At 51.7% G+C, this 27,107-nt stretch overlaps 12 protein-coding genes across 12 annotated transcripts; 5 read left to right on the top strand and 7 right to left on the bottom strand.

Annotated features, from left to right (window-relative positions):
• Window positions 1-163: 163 nt before the first annotated feature.
• EURHEDRAFT_416914 (SDR family NAD(P)-dependent oxidoreductase) lies at window positions 164-1,463 on the bottom strand. The gene is made up of 4 exons (XM_040783085.1): window positions 1,233-1,463; window positions 1,151-1,182; window positions 769-1,099; window positions 164-719 (listed from the first exon to the last, which is right to left on the bottom strand). Exons 1-4 carry the CDS (start codon window positions 1,349-1,351, stop codon window positions 263-265), a joined length of 939 nt encoding a protein of 312 aa, XP_040634696.1. The 5' UTR covers window positions 1,352-1,463; the 3' UTR covers window positions 164-262.
• Window positions 1,464-1,864: 401 nt separating this feature from the next.
• EURHEDRAFT_465955 (TBC-domain-containing protein) lies at window positions 1,865-4,972 on the top strand (the record flags this gene model as incomplete). The annotated part of the gene is made up of 1 exon (XM_040785054.1): window positions 1,865-4,972. One exon carries the CDS (start codon window positions 1,865-1,867, stop codon window positions 4,970-4,972), a length of 3,108 nt encoding a protein of 1,035 aa, XP_040634695.1.
• A 3,727-nt stretch (window positions 4,973-8,699) lies between these two features.
• Window positions 8,700-10,463, bottom strand: EURHEDRAFT_465981 (Zn(II)2Cys6 transcription factor; the record flags this gene model as incomplete). Its single annotated transcript, XM_040785056.1, has 1 exon — window positions 8,700-10,463. The coding sequence occupies one exon, from the start codon at window positions 10,461-10,463 to the stop codon at window positions 8,700-8,702; it is 1,764 nt and encodes a 587-aa protein (XP_040634694.1).
• A 383-nt stretch (window positions 10,464-10,846) lies between these two features.
• On the top strand, window positions 10,847-11,688 carry EURHEDRAFT_416912 (dolichyl-diphosphooligosaccharide--protein glycosyltransferase subunit 4). The gene is made up of 2 exons (XM_040783084.1): window positions 10,847-11,040; window positions 11,123-11,688. Exon 2 carries the CDS (start codon window positions 11,202-11,204, stop codon window positions 11,454-11,456), a length of 255 nt encoding a protein of 84 aa, XP_040634693.1. The 5' UTR covers window positions 10,847-11,040; window positions 11,123-11,201; the 3' UTR covers window positions 11,457-11,688.
• Window positions 11,689-12,015: 327 nt separating this feature from the next.
• Window positions 12,016-14,097, bottom strand: EURHEDRAFT_416909 (putative C2H2 finger domain protein). Its single transcript, XM_040783083.1, has one exon. It carries the CDS (start codon window positions 13,909-13,911, stop codon window positions 12,157-12,159), a length of 1,755 nt encoding a protein of 584 aa, XP_040634692.1. The 5' UTR covers window positions 13,912-14,097; the 3' UTR covers window positions 12,016-12,156.
• Window positions 14,098-14,345: 248 nt separating this feature from the next.
• On the top strand, window positions 14,346-15,091 carry EURHEDRAFT_518760 (60S ribosomal protein uL24; the record flags this gene model as incomplete). Its single annotated transcript, XM_040786719.1, has 3 exons — window positions 14,346-14,364; window positions 14,514-14,626; window positions 14,825-15,091. 3 exons carry the CDS (start codon window positions 14,346-14,348, stop codon window positions 15,089-15,091), a joined length of 399 nt encoding a protein of 132 aa, XP_040634691.1.
• Window positions 15,092-15,721: 630 nt separating this feature from the next.
• On the bottom strand, window positions 15,722-17,021 carry EURHEDRAFT_389927 (alkene reductase; the record flags this gene model as incomplete). The annotated part of the gene is made up of 1 exon (XM_040779806.1): window positions 15,722-17,021. The coding sequence occupies exon 1, from the start codon at window positions 16,832-16,834 to the stop codon at window positions 15,722-15,724; it is 1,113 nt and encodes a 370-aa protein (XP_040634690.1). The 5' UTR covers window positions 16,835-17,021.
• Window positions 17,022-17,310: 289 nt separating this feature from the next.
• On the bottom strand, window positions 17,311-18,116 carry EURHEDRAFT_465942 (synaptobrevin family protein; the record flags this gene model as incomplete). Its single annotated transcript, XM_040785053.1, has 2 exons — window positions 17,311-18,028; window positions 18,079-18,116. 2 exons carry the CDS (start codon window positions 18,114-18,116, stop codon window positions 17,311-17,313), a joined length of 756 nt encoding a protein of 251 aa, XP_040634689.1.
• A 340-nt stretch (window positions 18,117-18,456) lies between these two features.
• Window positions 18,457-20,332, bottom strand: EURHEDRAFT_487985 (acyl-CoA synthetase). Its single transcript, XM_040785590.1, has 3 exons — window positions 19,934-20,332; window positions 18,751-19,886; window positions 18,457-18,703 (listed from the first exon to the last, which is right to left on the bottom strand). Exons 1-3 carry the CDS (start codon window positions 20,250-20,252, stop codon window positions 18,539-18,541), a joined length of 1,620 nt encoding a protein of 539 aa, XP_040634688.1. The 5' UTR covers window positions 20,253-20,332; the 3' UTR covers window positions 18,457-18,538.
• A 291-nt stretch (window positions 20,333-20,623) lies between these two features.
• EURHEDRAFT_509560 (putative ABC transporter) lies at window positions 20,624-23,392 on the top strand. Its single transcript, XM_040785918.1, has 2 exons — window positions 20,624-21,376; window positions 21,426-23,392. The coding sequence occupies exons 1-2, from the start codon at window positions 20,647-20,649 to the stop codon at window positions 23,219-23,221; spliced, it is 2,526 nt and encodes an 841-aa protein (XP_040634687.1). The 5' UTR covers window positions 20,624-20,646; the 3' UTR covers window positions 23,222-23,392.
• EURHEDRAFT_416904 (exocyst subunit EXO84) lies at window positions 23,246-25,556 on the bottom strand. Its single transcript, XM_040783082.1, has 3 exons — window positions 25,114-25,556; window positions 23,769-25,056; window positions 23,246-23,721 (listed from the first exon to the last, which is right to left on the bottom strand). Exons 1-3 carry the CDS (start codon window positions 25,487-25,489, stop codon window positions 23,319-23,321), a joined length of 2,067 nt encoding a protein of 688 aa, XP_040634686.1. The 5' UTR covers window positions 25,490-25,556; the 3' UTR covers window positions 23,246-23,318.
• Window positions 25,301-26,914, top strand: EURHEDRAFT_487976 (TOM complex receptor protein TOM20). Its single transcript, XM_040785589.1, has 4 exons — window positions 25,301-25,469; window positions 25,558-25,830; window positions 25,914-26,159; window positions 26,214-26,914. Exons 2-4 carry the CDS (start codon window positions 25,773-25,775, stop codon window positions 26,423-26,425), a joined length of 516 nt encoding a protein of 171 aa, XP_040634685.1. The 5' UTR covers window positions 25,301-25,469; window positions 25,558-25,772; the 3' UTR covers window positions 26,426-26,914.
• The last annotated feature ends 193 nt before the right edge of the window (window positions 26,915-27,107 follow it).

Here is a 27,107-nt window from a genome sequence, read left to right as displayed (position 1 = left end):
CAATGGGCCGACACTCTCCTTTGCGTCTGAGTCTACTAGACTGTCATCTCCTTATCTATATTTCTTTGTGTCTGTCTGTGTCTCTCTGTCTATAGTTCAGTGACTGGGTTTGTTCTGGCTGCTTTGAAAGTGGCTACGGACCTGGGTTGTTATTTAGTTGAGAGGCTCGCTTCTGATGTCGGGAGCGAGCAATTGATGTGTTCGTATTAAATATGTGCCTGTAGATCGGACTATATACTGTATGAGGCAAGGCTAAGCTAGGCTAGGCCAACTTCCCTGGGACAAACGGATGACCTGCACTTAAACCACCGCAAACAGCCCATGCCTGCCCATTCACGTAGCTGCTCTCTTCACTTCCCAGGAATAGTGCGACACGTGCAACTTCATCTGCAACAGCACCCCGCTGCAACGGGTTTAATTGTCCAACCTTCCTCTCCGTGCCGCGTTCCCTCGCCCGGTCAAACACAGACGCTGTCATTCCTGTCTCAATGAGCCCCGGACAGATTGCGTTGACGCGGATACCTGTGCCGGTGAGTTGGTACGCGGTTGTCTGTGCGATGGATATCACAGCAGCCTTGGAGGCAGAGTAATCTGTCGAGCCGGCGTTGGAGCGCAGACCAGCGACTGACGCAGTGCAGATGATCGAGCCGGACGGGTAGGGTTTATCCTTACTTGTGAGCTTCATAGCAGCCGCGGCGTGTTTAACAGCCAGAAACACCCTACCCAATCAACACAACCATACAACCATAGGTATAGATAAGAACATACCCCAGCGTATTAGTCCTCAACGTATCCATAAACCCCTCCCCATCAATCTCCGTAAACACAGTCGGCTGCCCAATGACGCCCGCATTCGCAAAAAACACATCCAGCCGTCCATAATTTCCCACCGCATCGTCAACAACGGCTTGAACGGCGGCTTCATCGCCCGCGTCGAAGTTCCGGATGTGCACGTCGACACCTGGGTATAGGGATGAGATCTCGCGCGCGTGGGTTGATAGGTGAGTTGTTGAGTAGTCGCAGAGATAGATTGCTCGCGCAGAATTGTGGGCGTATTGGTGGGCTGTTGCGCGGCCGATGCCGGTTGGGGAGTTTGCTCCTGTGCTTTGTTAGGATATACAATAGCTTGTATGGCGGTGTTGATGGGTACCGGTGACGATAGCAACTTTATCTTTCATCCGTCTATATATCGTTAGACATTATTAATGCAGATAGGTGTATAGAGCGCGTACGGCCCAGCAGAGTCAGGCGCTACCCGGCGAATCCTAGGGATATCCTCGAATGTGCCTGCATCGGGAATTCCCTCGGCAAGTTGTTGGCTGAGCGCTTGGAGCCGTTGTTTGGCGGACATTTTGAACAGTATAGGATTGGGTTTGCGCTTTTATCAATTGTAGCGTTATGTTCAGTATGCTCAATTAGAAAGATGAGAAGGATATTAAATACCGGGGTAAGATATACTACCCCGTACTGCTAAATATCCGATGCCAGCGCGGAGAGCCGAGGCACAAATCACGTGCTATAAAGTCCATGACTGAGAATCACCTGATTGCAGATCACCTGACCCGCACACGTCATGGCTGCAGCTGAATGCATCCCACTATCTTTTTCATTTTGCTTGACTGTCTTCTTTTGTTGTCTTTGGGATTATACTCCTATTGCTTAGTCGCTCTTTCGTTTGTGGGTGCCGCACAAGGTACTTTCTGGATTTAGTCCACGGGAAGACCCCTGCATTCCGTCTAGGCCCAGACCAGACCAGACCACCAGGATACCCCTCGACGCAAGTCTCAAAACCATGTTGCCATAATACTAAAGCCCATGAAGCCGACCGTTCAATTCACTATCCTCGACTTGCTACACAGCAGCCATGGCGGACAGTGAGCCCCAGGCCCGCTCGCCTTCACAGACATCCTCTTCCTCCTCCCGCCCTGGCCACAAAGCAAAGACCGTCCGTGCCTTATCCCAGAAACGCCATTCGACTTCGTCTAATACGACATCCGATCTGACTTCGTTCCCGTCACTCTCGCCCGATAATTCGCCGGAGGGGTTCATCGGTGAGCCTGCGCTGAATCGCTCGCTGGCTAATGCATTGGCTGACGGTAGTGCTGCGGCAGATAATGGTGGTGGTAGGGGGAATGATATTGGACGGACACGGAATCGAAAAGCTACGCTGGCTAAATTGACGAGTGAATCGCCTGCGTCGTCTGGTCGCGTGGCGTTGTTTGATGATTCGGTTGCGTTGAATACTGATGTCCCTGGTGCGTTGCATTTGGCTGATGATGCGCACATCGAGAGGTTGGTGGCGAGTAATGGGGCTGTGAAGCTGGTAAGACAGTTTGCGCGTGATTTAGCATTACGGGATGCGGAGATTTCACGGCTGCGTCTGCGTGCTGATAAACGGGAACGGGAGTTGAAGAGGATGTTAAGGGAGGTTTCGGTGTCGAATCAGGATATTGAGCGGAGGTTGTATGTGCTTGATCATCGAGACGATACAACAAATGGAAGGGCCAGCGGGAGTCACGCCGACCAGGGGGGTACGAATGGGATCGATGGGTTGATGCAGCAGGCTATGAAGGATGATGTTGGATCGGAGATGCACGAGGAGGTCAATGGGCCGGCTACCGTTCGTCCACAGCATTTCGACAATGATGCAAAGTCGGGTGCATCGAGCGAGTCAGGGATAAATCGAAAACGGCAAAGTGGTCGTGGCTGGCAGGATTTTATCTTTGGGAATACCACTGGGAGTCGGAAGACCTCTCGCGCTAGCAGTGTTATGAGCGATGTGGGGGACGTTGACGAGACAAACAAGCCGGTCCGTCGCAAGACGTTTGATGAACAATTGTCTAGCGAGCAGGCAGGAAAACCCGCCGGAGACGACTCGAGCACCCATTCGCGAAAATCCTCCAATTCCCTGTCATCATGGGCCGCCAAATTACTGGTCGGAAATAGTCAGGGCAAAGGAGATTCTACTGAGGTTGGTCGCAAAACACCTTCTGGGGAGCAGCCCAGAAACAGAGCTGTTTCGTCTGCCAATGCACCAAAAGGAGGAATGACGGCGGTGGCTGCCTTGAAACGAATCAATAGCAATGCCCCTGGTGCTCCTGGTAAACCCAGTGTATCGGGCAGAGTCAATGCTCAAACCCCGCGGAGGGCAGCACCAAGTGTTTCTCAGGGAAACGCTGATACGGCCGATCGAACTTCGAACAATCTGGGTCCGGTGGAGATGGATGCTATTCTTCCAATAGAATCTCGACCTCCTACTCTGACGCACACATATAACAATTACCAGCCGGGGGATTTGCTCACCGATAGATTTGGATTCATCTACGATCAACGGCGGAAGAAGAGACAAAGGGAGGCCAGGAGCAGTGACAGCCGCTTGAGTATTACCGAAACATTGAATGGCGTCCGAAGCGATTCTGATGGTGACGAGACACCTGCAAGCCCTGAGCGCCCGCTTTCCTCTCCATCCCCTGAGGATCCGGATTCCGGTACGGTTCAGGTCCGGAAATGGCAGGATTACTTGAGAATTCCATCAAAGCCGACGGAGCTGCTGTCTCATACGCCATCGGCTGGCCCTATTGTCGCGTTGACTACTGGCGAGGAGAGCCAGCCACGCAATGCTCCCTTCTCTGTGGACAAGAGTGGCTCTGTGTCGGTCAATCCTGTTCGGCAGCCATCCGCATCTACCTCTACGGTGGTAGCAGACCGTCCAGAGTTCGCAGGGACATCTGCTGATGAACCATTCGCCGCAACCGTGGGGATGGCTATAAGCAGCGAGCAGGAGCCGGTCCGCTTACTTCTCGACCAGTTGACAGACCTCCATGATTCGCTCCAGCGGGATAGAACTGTCCGATGGAACGAGTTCCTGCGAAAAGTGCGAGCGGAGCGGAAGAAAGAAGGCGAAGCAGCGGCCGCCGCAGCGGCAGCTGCAGACCGACCATTACAGTCAATTGACACGCCTGAAGCATCCCTGGCAGATGGAGAGGTCATTGGGATTGCTGGCCTAGGAAATAAAGGCAAGGTCGGCCGTGCCAAGTGGAAGGAGTTCCGATCTCTTGTCCTGGGCGGTATACCGGTTTCTCTCCGCGCGAAAGTCTGGTCTGAATGCAGCGGTGCGTCTGCCATGCGAATACCGGGTTACTATGATGATCTGGTGACTGGAGCTGGAGGCAGTGATCCCGATCCGTCTGTTGTAGCACAGATCGACATGGATATTTACCGCACGTTGACTGATAATGTGTTTTTCCGGATGGGGCCTGGCGTTGGCAAGTTGAGGGATGTGTTGCTGGCATACTCGCGTCGGAATCCGGAGGTCGGTTATTGTCAGGGCATGAATTTGATTGCGGCGTCGCTGCTTCTGATTACCCCGACTGCGGAGGATGCGTTTTGGATTCTTGTCTCAATGATCGAGGTTATTCTTCCGCAGCACTACTACGACCATGGATTGTTGGCCTCGCGTGCGGATCAGGTCGTGCTGCGGCAGTACATAACTGAAGTTCTGCCGAAGTTATCGGCACACCTCGACGATTTGGGGATCGAGCTTGAAGCTCTGACGTTCCAATGGTTCCTATCCGTCTTCACCGATTGTCTTTCCGCAGAAGCCCTCTACCGAGTCTGGGACGTCGTCCTCTGCCTCGACGCCAGTGCAGTCGCCAACAACCCAACCTCCACAACCCAAGAAAACGACCCCAGCACCAACACTGCCAAAACAATTGCGTCCGGCAGCGGCGGCGGCAGCACATTCTTATTCCAAGTTGCTCTGGCCCTGCTCAAGTTGAACGAGCAGCAGCTGTTGACGACGTGCTTGACACCTGCCGCGCTATATACGTACATCAATCACCAGATGACAAATCATGCGATTAGCATCGATGGATTGATTCATGCCAGTGAAGCGTTGAGAAATGTCGTTCGACGGGAGGATGTGGTGGACAGGAGGACGGAGGCGCTGAGGGAGATGAGGGAGTTCAACTAGCCTCCTCCCCACGCTTTCATGACCCTCTCGATTCATTTTTTCTGTCTTATGTATTTCCTATGTTCACATTCAGATTCTCAGATTATGCCAGGAGTTCGAATTGGTTGGTTATTAGAATGTTCAACTTGTGTTTGTTTCATGGTTAGGTTATGGGCAGGATTCTGGAGTCATTCCTTTTGATTGAGCATCAGCACAGTATTCATACAGAGATACCCCTCCTTTAGATTGATACAATGGATTGAATTTCGGTGTATTTGTGTCGGGTTGAGTGAATGTAAACATCTGCATGTAGGGCCTTGTCGCGCATGTATAATGAGTGAGACTGGCATAATTCGGAAGGCTGTTTGTATTCACCTTTTTTCTTTTTTCTCCCTTTCCCTTTCCTATCCATCTTTATCATCTATCTCTTGCTATTCAGCGTGATTTGCTACTGCTTCCATTTTCTTGTCTCTGGTGCTATCGTCTACCTTTAATCATCATGATAGCGAAGGTGGCAGCTTAGCCTATATTACCTGTTATTATCAACCAAGCAAACGAGAAGAAAATTCCACGATAGCATCAATGGAGCAACCGACAATACACGGCGTTGACGAATTTCATTACATACCACACAAAAAGGCACGAAAGAAGGCCCGGGAGCATGTCTCTTGGTGGGGTTTCAATAAGACGGTGGTTTTTACCCATGTTCCAGAGGTCACAGAAATCACGAAGGTCAGATGCATTGGGAACCGATATATTCTTTTTCTACGGAGACACTTCATGATCATGGAGATGGCCATATAGTCTAGCTCCAATGCACTGTCATAAGATGACTGAATGGCAGTCTTCAAGGCCCTCGTCATCAATGAGAAACCCCAACTCGCCATTATGCTGCCGGATTTCAATGATGTCAGGGCCACGCATAGCTGCAAAATTTGGACCAGAGAGGTCATTGAGCTTGGATAGGGCACACTATCGCGCCTTGATGAAGGGCTAACGAAAAGCTAAACAGGGAAGACTGGGATATACAGCATTCAACAGCCCTCCTATCTTCCATGTCTCAAAAACAATCTGTCAAAACACAGGGAGAGGTTATCTCTGCAAGGAAGCGAGGTTCTGAGGTCGTCAGGTTTCCTGGACTTATTTACCAGGCATACGTGATGAAGGGATTGAACGTCGACGAATGCAAAAAATTTATGATATTTGCTGGAAAAGCCTGGTGATGATGGTTGAGTCCATCCGACGCAGAGAGATAAAAAAGTGACTCTGGGTAGTAGTTCTTGGAAATTCGAAGGAATGGCAATCTATCCAGATTACGGAGATTACGGAGATCCACGACAGCTGGGAGCATACAGTCCATTTTACTTACGAGTCTTTGCTTTATTAGCTGCTTTAGCACTGGTTTTACTGAATACTTATGTTCACTGCTCAACTGATCGCATTCGACCTATGCAATGGTATATTTAATGGAAGCGAAGAAAGCTCCGTTGATGCTAAATGGCCTGAATGAGTTGTCTAACCACTACAAGCACCTGCTATTGTTGAATCACAATCTGGTAGTCTATTTTAGCCCAGAATATCAAAGCTATGAGGCAGGGCTTGCACTTCATCCAGATGCCATCGAAACATCGTGGAAGCGAAACTGAGTGCTGCCAACAGTCAAGTAGTAGAGCATGACTGCAAAAAACGAAGGACGTGACAAAGCAACGGTCTTCAGTCAATCTGCAGTGTATGCTAAGCAAACAGAGCAGATTTCATCAAACTATACCACTGGCCACAGCCGGTTTTAGATCCCTGGAAATCGAACCCGAATCTCTGTGCTTGTCTCATAAAAGCCATCTATTGGGAAGACCACAAATATCTGCGCAAGTTTGTATTCAGTGGGATTTGCGGCATTATGAGCATGCAACCATAGCCATTGCATATGGCGCTCAATTATCACAGGGACAATGAAACAAAATCAAAATCAATAAACTCTATACTGTGACAAGAATAGCGCTCTCACCTATGAAGCGAGCACTCGATCTCTTGGTGAAAGACCATCTAACCCGCTTCTTTGAACAAGCAATAGCAAGACCGCTTCTTTTACCTGAAGGTGCTCAGACTTTCATCTAACTCGAAGTCCGTAAAGATCCAACTTACGCCAGACACCATAAATAAAGCAAGAACAAAGCTCCGCTATCGGTGACGAGAGACTACATTTTCAGCTGGAGCATGAGAACGCAATGGGCTTCAATCATTGACCGGCTTCTCTGGACTGTATATGAAGCCGAAGGTAACTGATTTTCCCTTAACCAAGTGAAACCATTCATTGGGAATGGCCCTGTATCCACATTCAATGTGCGATCATATCGGTAGGGGAGAATACGGTGTCAATAGCCAAGTATTGGGGCATGACTACGCAGAAAGAGATTGTGGGACAACCCACCAGATGTTGCGAGCCACAGCATGGCTAAATCTATCGAACTGTAATGAGGACAGTCCACCATGGGCAGGCTGCTCTATCAAAAAATCTAGGAAACCCGGCTCCAGTCAGTCCGAGGTCTTCGGAAATCGAAACTGTCTCTTCGTGCTTGTTTCATGAAAGCTAACTACTGAGGAGGCCATATCTGCCTTACTCTATCGCAATCGCTCGCGTTCTTGTCGTATGAGCAAGTTTGTATGCTATAAGAGATGCTACTTCATGGGCGATAGGGTTAGGGTAGATGGAACCCAAAAGATGCGAGTATGATGAAACGAGAAGAAAGAGCAATTAAATGCTCAATTGTGTGGATCAACGCCAACCCATTCCCTACGACATATCAACCCACTCCACATCTTGGGGGGGGGAAGAAGACGAGAGCCTCGTCTCTTTGATACCAGAGGGAAACTCGCAGTCTCCGAAAGATCTAGTCGTGCACCAGGAATATCAATCAACGCCTTCGATTCTGAAACCGCATGGTGTACTATTACTATTACCGTACCTGGCTTATAACTGGCTTTTTTGGAAATATAACCGCCAACAGACGTATCACGCCCCTGGTGTTTTACCGATCCGACCATGAGGAGGCTATCATGGTTGTATTTAGTCAATACACACAAGATCCATTCGACATGTTACTCCCACACATGGACCTTTGGTCCGCGTCTTAAATGCTGAATATTAGAGGCTCCAGTTCTCTATATTGATGGAGTGATGGCAGAAAAGGTTAAGTGTACGCCGTGGAATACTTTTCTGCGCTGACTGTGTCGCTCGCATTGTATTATTGAGGCATACTGGCAATTTGTTTCTCGGGAACAGATTATGTGCCAAACATAGAAGACGCACTAGTGAGCCTTGGCTTTTCCATTGCCGTCAAACTAAGTTTCTGCATAGTGATTATCCTTGCGAGAATTGGGGTGGTTTTGAATTAATGTACTCCGGAAGTGAGATTATGAGACCGAAGTACTATGTAGTTATGTACACTTGCTTATAGAGCAGTCAGGTCTATTCCTTTCCGTCATCAACACTGAGCCCTGATTACCTAGTCTGCTTCATTGCGAGGTACCAAGATGCTTGTGGTCCTGTCAGTGTCACCCTGAGCGGAGATTTTCTGCCACTCGGAGGTCTGAGGTATGTGCACTCAATATGCATGGTGTAGTGTACTTCGAGTTTTGTAGTGATCCTTCGCCGTACGAAGTGTACCTGAGTGTAGTTCGTCCCACCGGTTAGTCCCCGGTAGAGTTTCGGACATATCAATACCAAAAGGTTCCAACAAACCCCGTGAGCTCATCTTGGCAGCGCATCTGGTAACCAAAACCGATTATTATCCAGTACCGTATTCAAATCCAACTGATCCATCGTCGGCCGCAGACCCATATCCATAACATCTCTCGCAACAGCCTTGATCTGTCTCATGATGAGCTGCGAGATCGCCCATGTCCTCGCTAGGGATTTGAACACGCCGATTGTCAGCGTAAGTCTGTCACGGCTTGGATCGGGCATTTGTCCAGCCTTCACAGAGCATGCGGCTAGTTGCACGATGGAGCTGAGGACGAGCGCGCAGATGAAGAACGGGGTGTGTTTGACCACTGGCAACCGGATGGAGGCGAGGGTTGATATCTCGCTGGCTGCTTTGACGGCCTTCATGGCATGCGCGTGGTGCGAGAAGGCTGGAATGCTGAGCGGACCATGGTGCCCGCAGATGACCTCCGCCGCGACGGCGGGGGAGGAGAGAAGGTCTGAACGGGGGAAGTGAAGGTAGACACCTGCACCGTTGACTATCATTGTAGCTTGGAACATCATCTCGTCGACTGAGCCGTCAGGACGCATGAGCTCGGCTTTGCTTTCGGGGAGGTGGTGGAACCAGCTTGCGATTCGGGCGTCGACGGCTTCGACGTGGTCTTGTTGGCCTTCGATCATTTCTTGGATGGCTACGACGCGGCCTAGGATACGGATGGCTTCGATTCGGTATGTGTATGAGGAGAAGTCTCGTTCTTCGTCGGCGAAGACACGACCGTCGAACTGTGCGATGGTTGGAGGGGGTGGGGGAGTTATTCCATCCTGGAAGATCCGTTCCTCGCACGGTAGCCCGACTTCTAGTGGTATTGCGCCGGCACGGAGAGCCTTTTGCACACCGAGTGCGGTCAGCATGCCCTCGACAACAATAAGCTCCCACCAGGTCCGACGTAGACTCTCCTCGCGCAACGGATCCCCACCGCCCAATCTGCTAGCACAGTCGGCCTGATGGAGTCCTACTTCGAACGCCATATCTGTCGCCATGGTGAGGCACTCGCCTGCTTCCGGACGCTCGTTGCGCGAATGCAGCACGATGGCTAGTAGCAGGAGCGCCTGGATCTTCTCTATGCTTAGTTCTTGTGCCATCGCAGTGGATACTACAGTTGGACGGTACGACTCGCTAGACGCTGCCGGAGTAAAGTGTGATCCGATAAACTTGATGACATGCTCGAGGAACAGCGGTATTCTGGAGCGGTCCAAACAACGAAGTGGGCGTAGAATCGGATGCGCGGAGTGGAAGTAGGAATAGTAGATATCAATCAAATAGCCATCTGTAGTACCTGAGTACGACGATGTCCCGGAATCCGGCGTCATAGGCCCGTACCCCGACACCGGTTGCTGCTGCTGTTGCTGGGGAGTAGTTGCGCTGCCCAAAACATCCGTCAAGAAAACCGGACTCTGCGAGCTAGATGACGGCGGCAAAGGATCCACAGAGGTATATTGCATTCCACTGTTCTGCAGACTCCAGTTCGGGGGGAGATCAAGCATCCCGACGGAGCTAGGGTCGAATGAGGGGACCAGATCGGTGGCTGTCTGCTCCGGGGTCGTCGGGTTGGCACGTCGCTTCTTCGAAGGGCCTTTGTAGCCGCGCCGGCTTGGGGTATACAGACATTCGCTGTTTGTGACCTGGCAGCGTCCGCATACGGGGGTTTGGCCGTCGCATTTGAGATGCTTGTGTCGACAGAGGAGGCATGCTAGAAGCGATGGGCCGGAGCCTCTGGCGTTGGGATTTGTGGGGTTGTTGGGGTCGTCCATAGTGTAAACTCGATAGTACTGTCTCTCAGATGTGATTGCGCGAGTAAGCAAAAGAGGTTGGTTAAGAAGGATAGTAGTGGCCTTCGATGCAATCAAAACAATAAGACAGTTGAGGTCGAAATGACGCGAAGCAGCGAGGATGAAAGTGGGAGGAAAAGCGACAACCAAAATGAACACGAAACAACACACTAAGCACAAATAATACAAATGACACGGAGCAAAGAGAAGCACTGGCAAATGAAAAAAAAAAAAAAAAAAAAAAACCAAAACAATCGCAACAATCGAATCAATTGTACGGCCGTTAAGCGTGGAGCCTCCGCGGGAGGTCCAGAAACAAATCAAAAGCCGCGCCGTTAGGGGACGGGTTTCGCTAAAAGCCTTAACCAGGGTTTAGTTACACTTAGCCAGCGATTAGGATGTGCTGAAGCCCGGCAGAGGCTCGTTGGGGCCGTGGCGGGAGGAAGAGCCGCCCGAGCTGAAAGGTGTCACTTTCGACACTACCAGCCGGCTTCAGCTTAACAGCCACCGCAAAGATATCTATCTACAAGTACGTATAAAAGGAGAGATTGAGCCGCAGGTAATTGTTCTCTTGATTTTTGTATTCGCGACTATTCCTCTGGATAGCAGCAGCAGCAGCAGATAGCTAATTCCAGCTACAGCACAGCTCCGATCTCCTATCCACCTCGATCCCACTTGATCTCTCCTACCCCTATCAAATCATCCAATAAATCTCTCAAAATGATCTCCGACAACGATCTCTACCGCCTCGCCCTCTTCCTCGGCACCTGCGCCATGATGATGATCGTCCTCTACCACTTCCTCGAGGTCAATGCCCACGACGACGAAGCCGACGAGCAACCTCAGAAGAACACCGGATCCGCGGACAAGTCTTTGAATTTGGGGATTACGAGCGATGGAGTGCCGTTGGCTGCCGCTGCTGCTGCCGCTGGAGGTTCGAGTTCGTCAGCTATTGGAGGGGGGAAAGGGAGGTAATGGGTATACGGAGTATGGGGAATATATATGGACGTGAAGGAGTGGAGTATGGTAAAATGATATGAGTACGTGGTGGAATTGGCTGTGAGCAATTTTTATGTCCTGGTGTACAATACATACGGTACGCCTGTTTGACATCTATTCAATCTCAATTAAATGTATGGTATCAAGACTCCCCTAGCTACCCAAACGCCAGATGCTTCTAATATCAACAAATCACGCTTATCCACGAAATAAATATGCACAAAAGAGGAATAATATACGAAGAAAAGAAACAACATGGGTATCAAGACTCGATCTCAGACTCGGATTCCCGAGCAGGTCCTTCCTCCGGCTCAGAATACAACTCATAAAACTCCTCGTCATTACTGACTCGCTCACTACGCACAGGTGTTGCCAACTGACAGCCTCCTGGGTCCAACCCCACTCCAATCCTCTCCTTGTGTCTTTGCACCGCCCTCAGGACCTCCCGGGCCTTGTCTTGTTGAGAGGTGTTGCCGTGGACTCGATTAAACGCGCGGATAGAGCTATAGCTAGCTGGAAGGATAAGTGAATCTTCGCCTCCTATTTGATTCGATTCCGGCGTTGCATAGGTTCCTGCGCTGTTCTCGCTGGTTTTATCGTCCACTATATGAATTACCATAGGTACACGTTAATAAGAGTTTTCGTTGTGATGAGAGCACGTGAAACATTGCCACAGCTAAAGCATAATGTCTGTCTCACCAGTTTGAGGCACTGATGGTCCGTCTCCCAGTTTCCACGCAAGTGGATCGAGGTGATTGGACTTCACATGATTGAACAGCTCCGCCGCAGCCATCGGATCGTTACAGTCGCATCCCGACCAGCTACACGTAATGGTATACGGAATATGTGACTTGAGAAGATGATGTCTAAGGAGCTCAAGGTTGTGCAGCTCTGACTGACAGTTCTGCCATTCACACGCATAAACTGGGTACGAAACTGGCGGCGCAGACAAGGGAATCGACACTTCAACCTTGGGCGCAGACTTCTTCCCCACCATCGTCTCAGGTTGCTTTGGCTTATTTGGCGTTCTACCTCGTCGTGCTGACTGAGATGGCGTGGACTTGTTTGATCTTGCTGGTGAAGACGGTAGCCGAGGAAGCGATATGGCCTTCAGCTTCTGAGGTCGCGGTGACGATTTCGGAGGTCGCACCTGCACCAATGGCACCGGCGATTGTTTAGGTACAGAAGCTGGAGATTGTGGACGACCTTGTGGTTGCTTTGGCTCTGGCTGCTTCTTCTTCTTCTTCCTCTTCTTCTGTGGCTGCTCTTGTTTTTTTTGCTGCTGTGGTTGCGGAACAGAATCCGAGACCGCGGGCGGAAACGAAGGCGGAGTAGGACGAGGCGAGGCTGTAATTGGCTGTTGCTGGTCACGTGGCGGTGCTGCGGGCGGTGTACGAGGCAGAGCGGCAGAATGACTGGCCGGACATGCTTGCTGCGCAGGAGGCCATCCATTAACGGCGGGAGATTGAATTGGGACTGGGGGAGGTGGTATATGCTTGCTGACAGGTTCAGGGTCCGCATGCATATGGGGGACTTGCATGTTGGGAGTATCGACAATGTCCCAGCGAATGGTTGCCAAGTCGGCTGTGTTGTCAACCAAATTGAAGATGTCGCGCAATCGGGACAAATGGTGGTTCAGAGCGGGTTCTGTAGGGTGTCGGCCAGATGCCACTAGAATGTCTCTCGCGACGGTTTTGGGGTCGTATGCCATCTTCTCTGCAGCATCCTTTTTGTTAAGAGGTCGAATGATGTCGTTGCGGTCCCGCAGGACGGTTCCACGGGTGGGATGAGATGGTTGATAAGAATAACCTGACAATTTATGTTTACTGATTCCTTTTGCCTGTCCGCCGGATTCAACGCGACGGCGCTTGGCATCATCATTTAGACTCGATGCTAGAGGAGCTCGGGGCTTTGGAGCAGGTAGACGTCGGGCGGAAACGGCAGGCGGACGCTGCTGAGCTGAAGGGGCAGGTCCTGGAGCAAGATCTGGAGCTGGACGCGCGAAAATGGGTTGTGTATGAGGAGGAGGGTGACTCGTTGCCAGGTTTGGAGCTTGGGACGACATCGTGGACGGATGATGTCCCCGAAAGCCCACTGGAGCTGCAGACTGCGGGCACTGCGGCGGGTGTTGCTGCTGCAGCGCCGGCTGGTAATGTTGCTGGTGTGGTTGAGCTGGCATCAGCGCAGGAGGAAAGAAGGACCCGTGTGGGGACATGTAGGAGTATACATTCTGAGGTTGATAGGTCACGGATGATTTTAGCGCGCTTTGAGCCAGAGCAATCGGATCCCTATCCATATGGCCGTCATAGCCCGGAGTGCTGTTCTGTCCGACATGCCGCGTTTGCACGTCTGGGTAGCCGTTGGTTGCGCCCAGGGAGAAACTGGGTTGCGGCCAATAATTCGCGATCCACTCGTAGTCTTCTGCTGGCATCATGGTCAAGATAGGCCACCCTCTCGCTACGCGAGAAGGGGCTGTTGAGCGTATTTCAGATCAATCGGACAGACAGGGTGGACGTTTGGAAAGAGGAGTGAGAGTGATGATCGTTCGTAATGGTGTCGCGAATAACACCGACGCGATAAGTGAATCTGTACTGATCTCAGCTAAACGAGCGTAGACCTCATAGATAGCCGCAGTCAGAGCGATTGACATTACCCTTTCCGGATAGCGGAGCGCGGTCCAATCACAACGCAGCAGCCAGCCCTAGGCTAAGCGGGTAAGTCATGTGACGCACACTCGGGCGGCGCACACAATTTCGGCTAACCAGAAGTTCGACGCAAGAGACCTTTTCGACGACCTTACGACGACAACGTTCACCACGACCCCCTCTAGAGCCCGGTGTTAATACTCAAAGGAGGCTCGACAAGATGACCGTCATCAACCATGGTGCGTGTTTTTTTTCCCGTTTATATATGGTGGAACAATGAAATGATGGAATTGTGATGGTGGTGGTGGTTGGGGATACAACTGGGATTACGAGGGATATTGGCTATGTCCATGTTGAATCTGGTTATGCTGACGGTTTTCACCAACAGCCCTCGCCTCTTCGCGCAGCAAGTCGCGCAAGGCGCACTTCAGCGCTCCCTCCAGCGAGCGCCGTGTCATCATGAGCGCTCCTCTGAGCAAGGAACTCCGTGAGAAGCACAACGTACGCCGCCTACTCTATTCTCCCCTATACGCTCTCGCTTCTACGCCGATCTCCCAGAATTGTCTCGAGAAATTGTTGAATGGAATGGTACCTAAGTGAAGGAACAATGCTGGACGACCGTTTTCGAAGGAACATTTCTGGGAGACAAGCGGAGCGAGGGACAGCATCTGTCGAGGAAACCGGACTAACAGATTTTAGGTCCGCTCCATCCCCATCCGCAAGGACGACGAGGTCACCATCGTCCGGGGCTCCAACAAGGGCCGTGAGGGCAAGATCACCAGCGTGTACCGTCTCAAGTGGGTTGTGCACGTCGAGCGTGTTGTTCGCGAGAAGTCCAACGGCCAGAGCGTTCCCCTCGGCATCGCCCCCTCGAAGGTTGTCATCACCAAGCTCCGGATGGACAAGGATCGTGAGCAGATTCTGGAGCGCATTGCTAAGGGACGTGAGGCGGCCAAGTCTTCGTAAAGGGTTTTTTCGCATCGGTTCTGTTTTCTTGTTGCAAATTAGGGTGATGGCGTGGGAGTATATGAGATACTCAAAATGAAAATACCTGCTACGGCCAGGCTTCCGTCTTCAAGGTTATGAATGGGATACAAAAAAAGCGAAAATTCTCACCTTCTCCTTCATCCGGTCTACAACCGGCGCCTTTTCCTCACCCAGAAATCTCTTAGGTATCCTTGAATGCCAAATTCTAATGTTCAGTGTTCCTTCTCCCTCCCATTTCAGCCATGAGTCACCCGCTTCACCCATTCGATACCACTTGCAACCGTCCCGGATCGCTTCAATGACTGCCCATTGCGCCATCGATTGTCGAACTACAACCCACGACATATCTTCCCACGACACCGCCACATTATCACCTTATCATACCCCATCTACGGATGACCATGGGTTGACGAGGTAAACAGCTGGCGTAGAGTGAATCACAGAAGCTGGCCAATGACCATGCTTCTGCTCGCTTGCAGACTCGTACTGATCCCCATGAAGCTACGAGTTTGAGAGTGAGGAACATGTAATTTCGTAGTCTCGTTTTATAATACAATTGATCTTTTACATCTTCTATATTCTATCTTAACTACATACAGGATAGTGCATCTAAACAACGATCTTATCTCCATACTCCTCCAAAAACTCCTTGCTATACGGATAATCCAAGTACCCCTCCGCCTGCATCGGGGTGTAAAACGAAGGCCGATGGTACGCATTCGGTGCAATCCCCTTCTGCATCCTATACACCAAATCCGGCGTCGACAGGAAATACCGACCAAGCACCAGCGCCACGTTCCGGTCCTCATACACCCCATCCAGATAATGCCGTGCATTGTCAGGTGTAAACCCTCCTGCTAATAAAACGACAGACTGGTCCCCCCAAACATCAAGCACGAAATCAACCTGTTCAGGCGTATCAATGTCCTCGCTGTTTGTAACCCGCGCCTCAATAATATGCAGATATCCCAGCCCCAACTCCTTGAGAGCCCTTGTCAACTCCGTAAACTGCGGCACGGGGTCTGCCATCCGCATGTCTTGGAACCGACTCCATGGGCTGATTCTGTAACCCGTCCTCTCAGCCCCAATAACGTTGCTCACAGCACGCGCAACTTCAACGCCGAACCGGTTGCGGTTCTCCACACTCCCGCCCCAGATATCACTCCGGTGGTTACTAGTATCCTGCGTAAACTGATCGATCAAGTACCCATTCGCGCCGTGGATCTCCACGCCGTCGAAACCAGCCTTCATCGCACACCGCGCTGCGTGTGCGAATTCACTAATGGACGACTTGATGTCGTCCTCGCTCATCGCCCTCGGCGTCGCCATCCCCGTAATTGGGATGGCGCTCGGCGCATCAACACTAAATCTCTTGCTCGCAGCAGCATCGGGCATCCCCGCACGTCCGGGGGCAACGATCTGGCAGTACATATAACACCCGCGTGCGTGTACTGCGTCGGTAATCTCCCTCCACCGCTTGATCTGTTCCTCGTTCCAGATACCTGGGGCGTGCGGGAAGGAGGACGCTGTGCGGGGGGAGATCGTGCATGCTTCGCTGATTATCAATGTTCCCGGGTGAACGGCGCGTTGCGTGTAGTAGGAGATTGTCATGGGGAGTTGGATGTTGTGCGAGTCGGCGCGGAGGCGGGTTAGAGGGGCCATCACTATGCGGTGGGAGGCAGTTATGTGACCAGTTGTGAAGGGGGTGAATGTTTTAGTCATTTTGGTGGTTTTGTGCTGTTTGAAGGTGTTTGATGGGGTTGTCTGGCTTCAGTTGAGGCAATTGGGGGGAGTGTAGGTGAAGAGCAGGATCTACTGGAACTTTATAGCTAACTAAATCTGGGTGATTATCAATTAGTGGCCAATCATATCTGGGCCGGGGTTAGTCTATTGCAACATCAGAGTCGAGGGTAGGCATTGATAAGAGGAAAGAGATCAATTGATCAATTAGGGTGTGGGCTGCCTGCATCTACTGTCTATAGTTGGTGTTCGCAATTTTATGTGCATGCATGCATGCGGATATAAAATTCTGCAACTACCCGAAGATCCCTGTCGGGTATATATATCTCGGTGCGGAGTATATACTGCAGCAGATTCTATTTAGCTGAAGCCTCATAATATGCAATCAAATACAAACCCATTAATATAAGAATGACTGGATACACAATACTAGCATGATATCGTAAAATACTACACAACTAACCCACACACCTCCCCCAAGCTGGCAGTCCACACCCCATCCCGACAAACAAATACAACAAGAAAATTACCACCACCACAACCATAATCATCAACTTAGTATTCTTCCACCACATCTTCCTCCGTAACCCGCGGCTCCGAATCCGAAAATCGTGCGCACTCCCTCCCAACCGATCCGTCTTGTCAACCAACAAATCAATTCTCTCCCCGCGCTCCAACACCCGCTCGATATTCTCCGTCATGATTCCCCGCACATCGTCGATGTCTCGCTTCGCCAGCGCCAGCGAGTCTGATGGAGAGGCTGTGTTGAAAGTCTGTAGCAGCGACCGCAACTCCACATTAAACGCCGCACACCCGTACGCAGGCAGAGACGGGAAATCATTACTCGACGGCGGATACGTAGACAGGAACTTGCGCTTCATCTCCAGCAGGAACGCGAACGGAATGCGACGGCCTTGCTCGGCGGCTGCGACGACGATGTAGCTCAGCGGGAGGTGGGATGCGGGCTCATGGCGGGTTGCATCGTCGGATGCTTCTCCCGTTGGGGAGTCGGCGATGCAGTGCACGAAGAGCCGGTCGTGGGTGTAGGTGAGTTTCTGGGACTTATCGTGCGTGATCTTGGGGAGGATTATGGAGGCTAGGGATGAGGCGGAGGTGGACGATGTTCCTGGGGCGGAGTGTTCGGTGAGGATTGTTGTGCGATGGGCTATACAGGTGCTGGTTTTGTTAGCTTTTTGTATGCTATGGCTGTCTGGCAGACAACGTACTAGAGGAGGAAGCTCGGGGGTTTGGATGAGGAAGCCATGCTGGCGGATGGCTTTCGACTGAGTGATGAGCCAAGTGATGAGCTTGGTAGAGTATCCGATGTCTCTGTCAAGTAGGCTGGAGGTAGAGAAAGACAGGACTTCCGACAGCGGCGATGAACACGATGGATGAAGCCCGTGACGTCGCGCCAAGAACCCCAGATTATGTCACGTGAATATTGCGATAAATCAGTCAAGACAAACAGAGGAATTGTCAAGGACTGGAGGTGATCAGAAAAAAGTGATATTATGGTGTGTTTGGGGTGTTGGTGTAGATGTGCTTGGCCACGCGGGCTTTCTAGCTCTGCAGGATTCAGATTGCGGTGAACAATCAAAAGCAACGTCACGGTCTATGCTTGTATATTCTATCATTATCCATATCTATGTACTCATCTCATCTAGTTTCTATCTGTTGATCCAAAATCTAGGCTAGTTCAGGCCAGTACTTCTGCACAATCGTCTTCTTGTTCACCTTGCCCATGGCGTTGCGTTCAATAGCATCGACCACCTTCAACACAGTCGGGATCTTATAAGGTGCCATTTCTTGCTTCAGCTGTGTGCGCAGAGCCTGGAGCTCCAACGGCTCGGTCTGTCCTATTAGTCTCAATCCGAAACCAGGGAGCGAGAGAAACTTACACCAGGTCGCTGCTTAACGACTGCACCCACACGTTGGCCCCATTCTTCATCTGCTAAACCAACCACGGCGACTTCTTGAATGGCGTCCAAGCCAAGCATCTTCCGTTCCACTTCCAGTGCGGAGATCTTGTATCCGCCCGACTTGATGAGATCGACTGACGCGCGACCCTGAATAAAATATGCGCCAGCTGCATCCCGCTTGGCGACGTCTCCGGTCTTAAACCAGCCATCCGAAGTAAATTCCTTAGTAGTCGCCTCTGGTCGTCTCCAGTATTCCTTGAAGACATTGTCGCCCTTGATCTCGATCATACCATCCTCATCCACGGCGTCGATGACTGCGCCGGTCTCTTTGTTTGTAAGGCGCACCTGCACGCCAGGAAGAGGCCATCCCACACTTCCGTCGATTCGTTTCTCAACTTCCAATCCGCAACTCAATCCCATGCCGATTTCTGTCATGCCATACCGCTCTAGCAGAGTCTGACCGGTAATATCTGCAAATTTGGACTTGATAGGTGTAGGGAGAGCCGCTGAACCACTGACAATAAGCCGCAGTGCCTTGGCCCCAGCACGAGCAGCAGCCTCGTGTTCCGTACCGCGGATGTTGGTATCGAAGTAGTCTACCAACCGCGAGTAGATAGTTGGAACGGCAAAGAACATGGTCGACGAACCTTGGTCCTGCCACCGGTTCCAGATCATCTTAGGGTCAAATTTTGGATGCATCTCAACAGTGACTCCACTTAGAAAGCTGGCTGTGAGGCCGTTGACGATGCCGTGAATGTGGTGTAGCGGGAGAACGTGGATCAGGCGGTCGGAGGAGCTGTATTCCCAGGCTTCGACTAAGCATCCAGCTTGGAATGTGATATTTCTGTGTGTTGTTACGCAGCCCTTGGGGCTCGACGTAGTACCGGACGTGTAAATCATAAGTGCCCGCTGGTCCAGAGGGCATTCTAAACTAAAAGGAGGGAGAGCCGCTTCGTTATTCTGGGAGAACGGCGCCAGGGTCATGAATCGGATGTTTTTCGTAATCCCCTCACGGAGCGGTGCTTCGAATCTGTCAAACGATGGGTGCAGGATGATCAACGAGGGATCTGAATCACCAATCGTGTATAGCAGCTCTTTAGCGGGGTGGGTGGTGCCTATCTTTGTTAGCCATGCTCAGTTCCTAGTTATGTCGGATACATACACAGTGGTACACAGACACCACCTGCAGCCCAAACAGCCCATTGCACCACTACATAATCGTACCCATTCGGCGTAAGGAATGCGATACGTCGTTCTTCCAAACCCTCTGTGTCTGTAAGCCCCAATTCCTCCAGAATGAAGCTTTTCATTGCACCCGCGTCCGCCAGGAGTTGGCGATAAGTGAACTGCTGCCCCTTGGAGGCATCGTCCACTGCGATCTTGTCCGGGGTATTCTCAGCATGCTTCTTCGCCTCGATGAATAGAGGTAACGAGGGGACGGAGTGTGTTGCCAATTGGCTGTTCGCGGGTTGCGCAGCCATTGTGTCAATTGCGTGGTTTACCAGTTGGTCGATATATACAGTGAGGAATTCAGTGAGAATGAGGGGAATTGGAGTATGGGGCGTAGGGGGTTGTTAAGCGGAGTTTATCGGTTTTTAGTACGATAAGCTTAAGTGAGTGTCGGAGAGAATGACCGTCAGAATCCGTACAAAGACCGAAAAAAGAAATATAAAAAGCAAACAGAGATATGTAAGAATCACAATTGAATTTCAATATACTCCCTCAATTGCAACAATAGCTGGTTAGTATGTACGTAGTTGTACTCGTTATCGGTAAAACACGTGATACCACGTGTAGCCCTATCGCGATGTCGGAGTCGGAGTTAACAGCGGCGGCGACGAAAAGTTGCGATGCTCGAAGGACTGCGGCAACATCATGCTTCGTCGACCGCTTCTATGGACGGGGATCCTGAGAACCCCGAGTCCGCGTTTTCTACGCTATGCCTCCTCCGTACCCCCATTGATTCGCATTGACAAGGGGACTTTCTACCAGCGCTATCCCACCCCCGATGACGCCGCTACGGGCCAGAACCCGCCTCTGTTTCCGAACCTCAATTTCGTCCTGCCAGCTAAGCCAGAGGGTGCTTCCACAGAGAACAAAGACGAGTCGCAGCAGAATTGGGCTGTGATTGGTTCGTCTGGGCGAACGAGTTTTCTCGACGTCTTCCGCGGCCAGTATATCTGCGAACCCCCCACCGCCCGCAGCTATCCGTTCCTCCTTACAGATGAGATTGCCGAGAAGGATCCGCGGTTACGGTTTGTCGGGAATGCTGTGCAGTATATTGGGTTCAGTGGTGAGGGTTCTGGGGCTATTGGTGGTACGCGCGGTGCCTACTTAAGTGCGAGATATGAGAGTCACCGGGAAGAAACGGATTGGACTGTTGGACAATATCTCAAGGGACAGACAGAGTTGAATCCATTAGAAGGTTTTGAAGATGGGAAGGTCAAGGACAAGGAGCTATTGAATCAGGTTATTTCCGATCTGCGACTGAAGGAGCTGCTTGACATGCCGGTAGCAAACCTTAGCAATGGCCAGACAAGACGTGCGCGGATTGCAAAGGCGTTGCTTAGCAAGCCAGAACTGCTGTTACTGGATGATCCTTTCAGTAAGTCTTCATACGGTATTCTGTATAACTTTTGCTAATTGGCATCCAGTGGGACTCGATCCGGCCACCGTCCGGGGTATCTCCGGTTTCCTCCATAAATTGGCAGCCAAAAGCTCACCCCGATTGATTCTTGCTCTACGCCCACAAGATACCGTCCCGAATTGGATCACACATGTAGTTATTCTCGGAAACAACAACCGAGTTCTTTTACAAGGATCCAGGGCGGAAGTTGACCAGGCTTTAGGGGTGTGGGCACACTTACCCACTAAGAGTCAGACTGGTCTTCATCCGGAGGATAAGAAGATATATGCAAGGGCAGCGGATGATATGGAGAAGGGATTTTTGGATAAGCAGTTGCTCTGGGATCTGAACCTGTTCAAACCAAAAGCGGGCAAGACGGTGCCCGTGGCTGCGCAGGGAGGAGAGCCGCTGATCGAGATGGATGGCGTGCGCGTGCAGTACGGTGACAAGGTGGTTCTTGGTAACTGGGAACAGGACATCGACGGAAAGAAACAAGGGGGGCTACACTGGACAGTCCGTCGTGGTCAGCGCTGGGTGGTGCTTGGAGCAAACGGCTCAGGCAAGACCACTCTGCTCTCGATGATCACATCAGACCACCCACAAGCATATGCCATGCCACTGAAACTATTCGGACGATCCCGTCTCCCCGAGCCCGGTAAACCAGGGATCTCACTATTCGAGCTCCAATCCCGCATGGGCCACTCCTCCCCCGAAATCCATGCCTTCTTCCCTCGCCAACTGACCCTCCGCCAATCCGTTGAGTCCGCCTTCGCAGATACCTTCCTCTCAAAACCCAAACTAAACCATGACCGCGACCTTGACGTCAGCGCCGCCCTCCGCTTCTTTAAAGCCGAACTCGACCCCGACGCCGCATGTATCAAAGAAAACCCTCCTAGCATCGAGAGCAAATCCGGCGAAGCCTTCCCGGACATCGGCCTCTCCCACCGAATGCAAAAACAACCCTACTTCCCAACAGACTACGATGTCGATTACGCTGACACCGTCACCTTCGGACAACTCAGCACCGCCCAGCAACGCGTCGTCCTCTTCATTCGCGCGCTTATCCATAAACCAGATATCATCATCCTCGACGAGGCACTGTCCAGCATGCCAGCCTCCACACGAGACAAGTGCATCACCTTCCTCGAGACTGGTGAAGTTATCCCCCAACATTTCATTCCACCGCCCAGCACCCGCCGCCCCAAGAACGAACAACTCCCCATCAAGGGCTTTAACTCTGACCCCGCGACAATCCGCCACACAGGTATCTCAGATAACCAAGCACTGATCATGATCAGCCACGTCAAGGAGGAAATCCCCGATACTATACGACACTATATGCGTCTCCCGTCAGACCCGGGCGACGGCGCGGAACCGTTGGATTTTAGACTCGGTGTGCTGGAGAACGATTGGGTTATGAGTGACTCGCCGATTTGGGAAAGGGTGTGGTCACCGCCGTCGGAATTCGCGAAGCCGTTCAAGGCTGTTAAGGCGAGGGCCGTGGAGCCGGAGGAGAAGGGGAGGAAACAGAGGAGGAGTAAGGCGGAGATGATAGCGGAGAGGGCGAAGACTGGGGAGGCTACGGAAGAGCCAGAAGAACAGGCCGAGTCTGAAGAGCCAGAGGTGAATCCTACTCGAGGGAGGAAGAAGACAGAGCAGCCAGATGAACCGGAGCAGAAACCCGCTCGTGGACGCAAGAAGATAGTAGAAGAGCAGCTGGAGGAGCCCGAGCAGAAGCCTTCTCGTCGCGGACGGCCAAGGAAGACAAAGGAACCTACAGAGCCTACTACTAAAGGTCGTGGGCGACCAAAGAAAGCAAACTAAGATGTACAATTTAGATTTGTATATACGCTGTACTTATGTGAATCACAGAATATGAATGCTCCATGTGCAACAGTTAAAATGAAATTATTCCACTACTCTAAAAAGAAGGCTGCTCCGCAGCAGCCCTGGCCAGCCCCGAAATCAACGACTCCGACCTCGTCATCTCCGGCCTATTCTCCCTCTCCTCGCCACTCATCTCCAGTCCCCTCGCGATAAGATCCGTGAAATCAACAGCAACCTCCCTCAGCACCTCCGCTTGTTCATGTACGATGTCGATGCATTTCTGCCAGACCGTGGTCCCGCGTTGCACGGTGCTGAGCTGTCGCGTGAGAAGCGCGTTGAAACCGTCGAGGTGCTGCTTGGCCCATTTGATACAGGCGCTGGTCATTACGGAGGGGAAGCATTGCTGGTAGATGCTGATAGTGTGTTTGACGAGGGTGAAGTAGACGTAGGAGATTTGGAAGATGTACTGGGGGAGGTCGCCTTCGAAGACGCAGCCACTGAATGGGTTAGTATTGCGAACAGGATGATTGTTAGGGTGACATACCGGATTCGCTTGGTTATGACGTCGGACCTGGCTTTCAGGTAGGCTTCTCGGGCTTGGTCCTCGAATCCCAGACGCGTAAGCCAGCCCACTTTGGTCTTGGTAGCATTCGGGAATGAATTGGTGTCGACCAGAGACCGCGATAACACACCGGCTAGCTTGGCCGCTCGCTCATCGACCTTTCCGTTGATCACGTCCTGCGCGATCGTGTTACCCTTGAGACCCTTGGCTAGCTTTCGCAGTCGCTCAATGGATGAAACGGCCTCTTCAAAACGTTGCAAGGCGATATCGATGTCCAACTCGTCAACTTGGCCCTCAACCCAGCGCATGTTTTGCTGCTTTCCGTCTACATCGATGCGTAGTTCTGGCTTGTCACGCGGGTTGTCCGAGCCACCATCGTAAAAATCGCTAAGCTTCAATGAACCCAATGACGACTGCCTCGCACCAGCCAAGTAACCGAATGACTCGTTGGATCTGCTGGCTGCTTCTGTCTCCGACCGTAGCGTCCGTCGCAGATCGTCGACGGCTTTGCGGAACGTGGCGAGTAGTTCCTTCTTCGCGGGACTGTTGCGCTTGTCGTGGCGGTAGGTGAACGGCTTCGCTCCAACCCGGATAACTATTGCGCTCGAGATACCACGGTCTTCGGCCTCATCGCGAGCTTGCCCGGCACCCATGTTGGAACCGAGATCAATCATGTCGATATCTTGCAATGGCCAGCACTGCTCTGCCACGAGTTTTGTCGGAACCGGACCACGGTGGTTGCTCTGGTCTACCCGCTTTCGCTTCTTCACTGCCACCAGGAGGTGATCGTTCAGCAACACAATGTGAACCGGTCGTCTCGGTTTCCACGTCGCTGAATCGAGCTCAACCCAATTGCCTGTTTCAATCACAATATGACGTCCCGAGACAGCCGGAAGGAACTTTTGCGATCCCTCCACGGTCTTCCACAACGTTTGTAGCTGTACATTCCACATGCTTTCCAGGTTGGCCACGGAGCTGCGATTGGCATTGCGCTTGGGTAGACGCTCGTCGGTAGTAGGTGACATGGGATTAGGCGAATTTCCAATGGTAGTCTGCCCCAGTGCCGTTGTGAGTTCTGCCATCAACGTACGGAGAGTCCGCATTTCGCCCTTGAGCTTCTCTGCTTCTTTACTGATTTTGATGAACTGCGTTCGGTTTTGGTATACATTCTGCTGGAGATCGGTCGACGTGCGGTTCTTCACTTTCCGGAGAGCGTTTTGGTAGTCGCGAATTTCCTCCTCGGACGCGTTTGCGAGGAGATTAGCGACATCTACAACGTCATGTGTTAGTTCCAGCCCAAAGATGTCACCCTATCAAGGCTACTCACATCGATCAACCGGTAGACTAGGGTCCCGCAGCACATTCAAATCAACCTCCGGAGGCCCAGACGGATCATGCGATGGCCTAGTATTGCTAGCTGGAGGCGGACCTAGCCCGCCATACCCCGGAGGCAGCCCCGGAACCGGAGGGGGAGCGTCGAAATCCGGGACCTGATTGAAGCGGGTCGAGTAGCGGCGCTTGACCAGATCAGAGGTCGCATCGCTCTGAGGGGCTCTTTCGCGCGCGGTGGCCGATGGGGCCTTCTTTTGGGCTGAATCGGCTGCTCGATTGTTGGAAGGGGCAGGGTCGGCGATGGGTTTGGGGGCACTGATTTGAGGCCGGCGGCCTTTTTTGCTGCGAAGGGTGAGACCGCGGCCTTCCATATTGCAGAGGGAGGATTGAGACAATTCCCTTCTGGTATAAGAGTGCAGTTAATGATTGTACTATCTAGAGGGTAGCAGTGGCTAGCTGGTATGTTGGGCTCAAGCGGGACAGAAACGCCGAGCGGAACAATGATAGTCCCGCGGTTCAAAATTATCGCCGGCAAAGAGAGTCGAGCTTCACTTTCTGTCAAGCCCTGCTAGTCCTCGGATTCAGTTTACGCCGTACTTCTCTACTTTATATTTGTCTTCTCTCGGATACTCCCTCAATCCCTTCAACCTCATTATGAAGACCTCCACTTTGGTGGCTGCCACCGCCGGCACCGTTTTGACCGGTCTCTTGGGTAAGGCGAAATGGTCGACGATTTGCATAAAACATCGGTGAATGTGTGGGGAATATTGCTAATGACGTATCGGATTACTATAGCTTACGCCGTGTACTTTGACCACAAGAGACAGACCGATCCGGAATTCCGGAAAGCCTTGAAGAAGAACAACCGTCGGATGGCCCGGGCTGTCAAGGAAGAAGCCGAGGCCGTCGGTGCCCAACAGCGCGAGCAGATCAAGAAGGCCGTGCAGCAGGCCAAGGATGAGGGCTTCCCGACCGACCTGGAGGAGAAGGAGGCTTACTTTATGGGTCAAGTTGCCCGCGGAGAGTCTTTGTGTGCGGAGGGTATGCTTCCATCCGATAACATACTGTTTGGGGATAAGTCGCTTACAAACGCAGGTTCCGACAACGTCGAGGCCGCTCTCTGCTTCTACAAGGCCCTCAAGGTCTACCCCCAGCCCAAGGACCTGATCTCGATATATGACAAGACCGTTCCCAAGGAGGTGTTGGAGCTTCTTGCCGAGATGGTGGCTATGGATGCTGGCTTGAAGTTGGGCACTTTCACTGGCGAGGGTGGTAGCGCTGATAGTGGTGCTGCTGTTGATGAGTAAAGAAAAAGAAACGAAAGATGACCGGTCATGCCTCCATACCCTTACCTCCTTTCATCCCGAGCTAGACATCTGGAATTGCTGTGCTTCTGGTCAACGCTGGGCCGTGGCCTCCAGATGCTTCTCTCCCATACTCCCACATCTTAAACCGCACCCCGTTATGACCTCTCCACTTCCTGTGTATCCGTTATGTTCTTCCCTGTATATTTGCATGAGTCTTGGCCATGGACATGGCGGACCATTTCGTATCTCGGCGCCTTGCTCTAGTGTTTGTTCCTGTTTCTGTTTGTTTTGGGCCCGAAAAGACTGGGGTTTCGATGAATAGCACTGGCGCCGGTTAGTGGTCCTCGTTTCTGTTATCTATCTGACAGGTGGATTAGATGTATGTGTATTTTAGAAAGGTTTTCTTCACCGAAAAAAGACTACAATTGCAATGCTAGTCATGGCCATCGTCATCGTCATCGTATTGCTTCGTTGCCCTGTCACCGTCAGACAAAGCCCTTGTTGCATTCCCGTGAGATCATCCGGCATGGCACATTCTGCATGCCAGTATGAAACACCTGCCGGGGAGACAGCAACGCTGAAGATATACAGAGTAACTGCTCACCTATAAAGGGTCCGGTTCCTGGTCCCCTGTCAGACCCTTTCAAAACGGCTGTGTTTAATTAATCTGCAGGGCTCCGGT

The sequence above is a fragment of the Aspergillus ruber genome (genome assembly GCF_000600275.1).
Source record: "Aspergillus ruber CBS 135680 unplaced genomic scaffold scaffold00040, whole genome shotgun sequence".
Taxonomy (NCBI): Eukaryota; Fungi; Ascomycota; class Eurotiomycetes; order Eurotiales; family Aspergillaceae; genus Aspergillus; species Aspergillus ruber.
The sequence above is the reverse complement of the archived record's forward strand: the minus strand, read 5'-3'. Positions and strand labels throughout refer to the sequence as shown.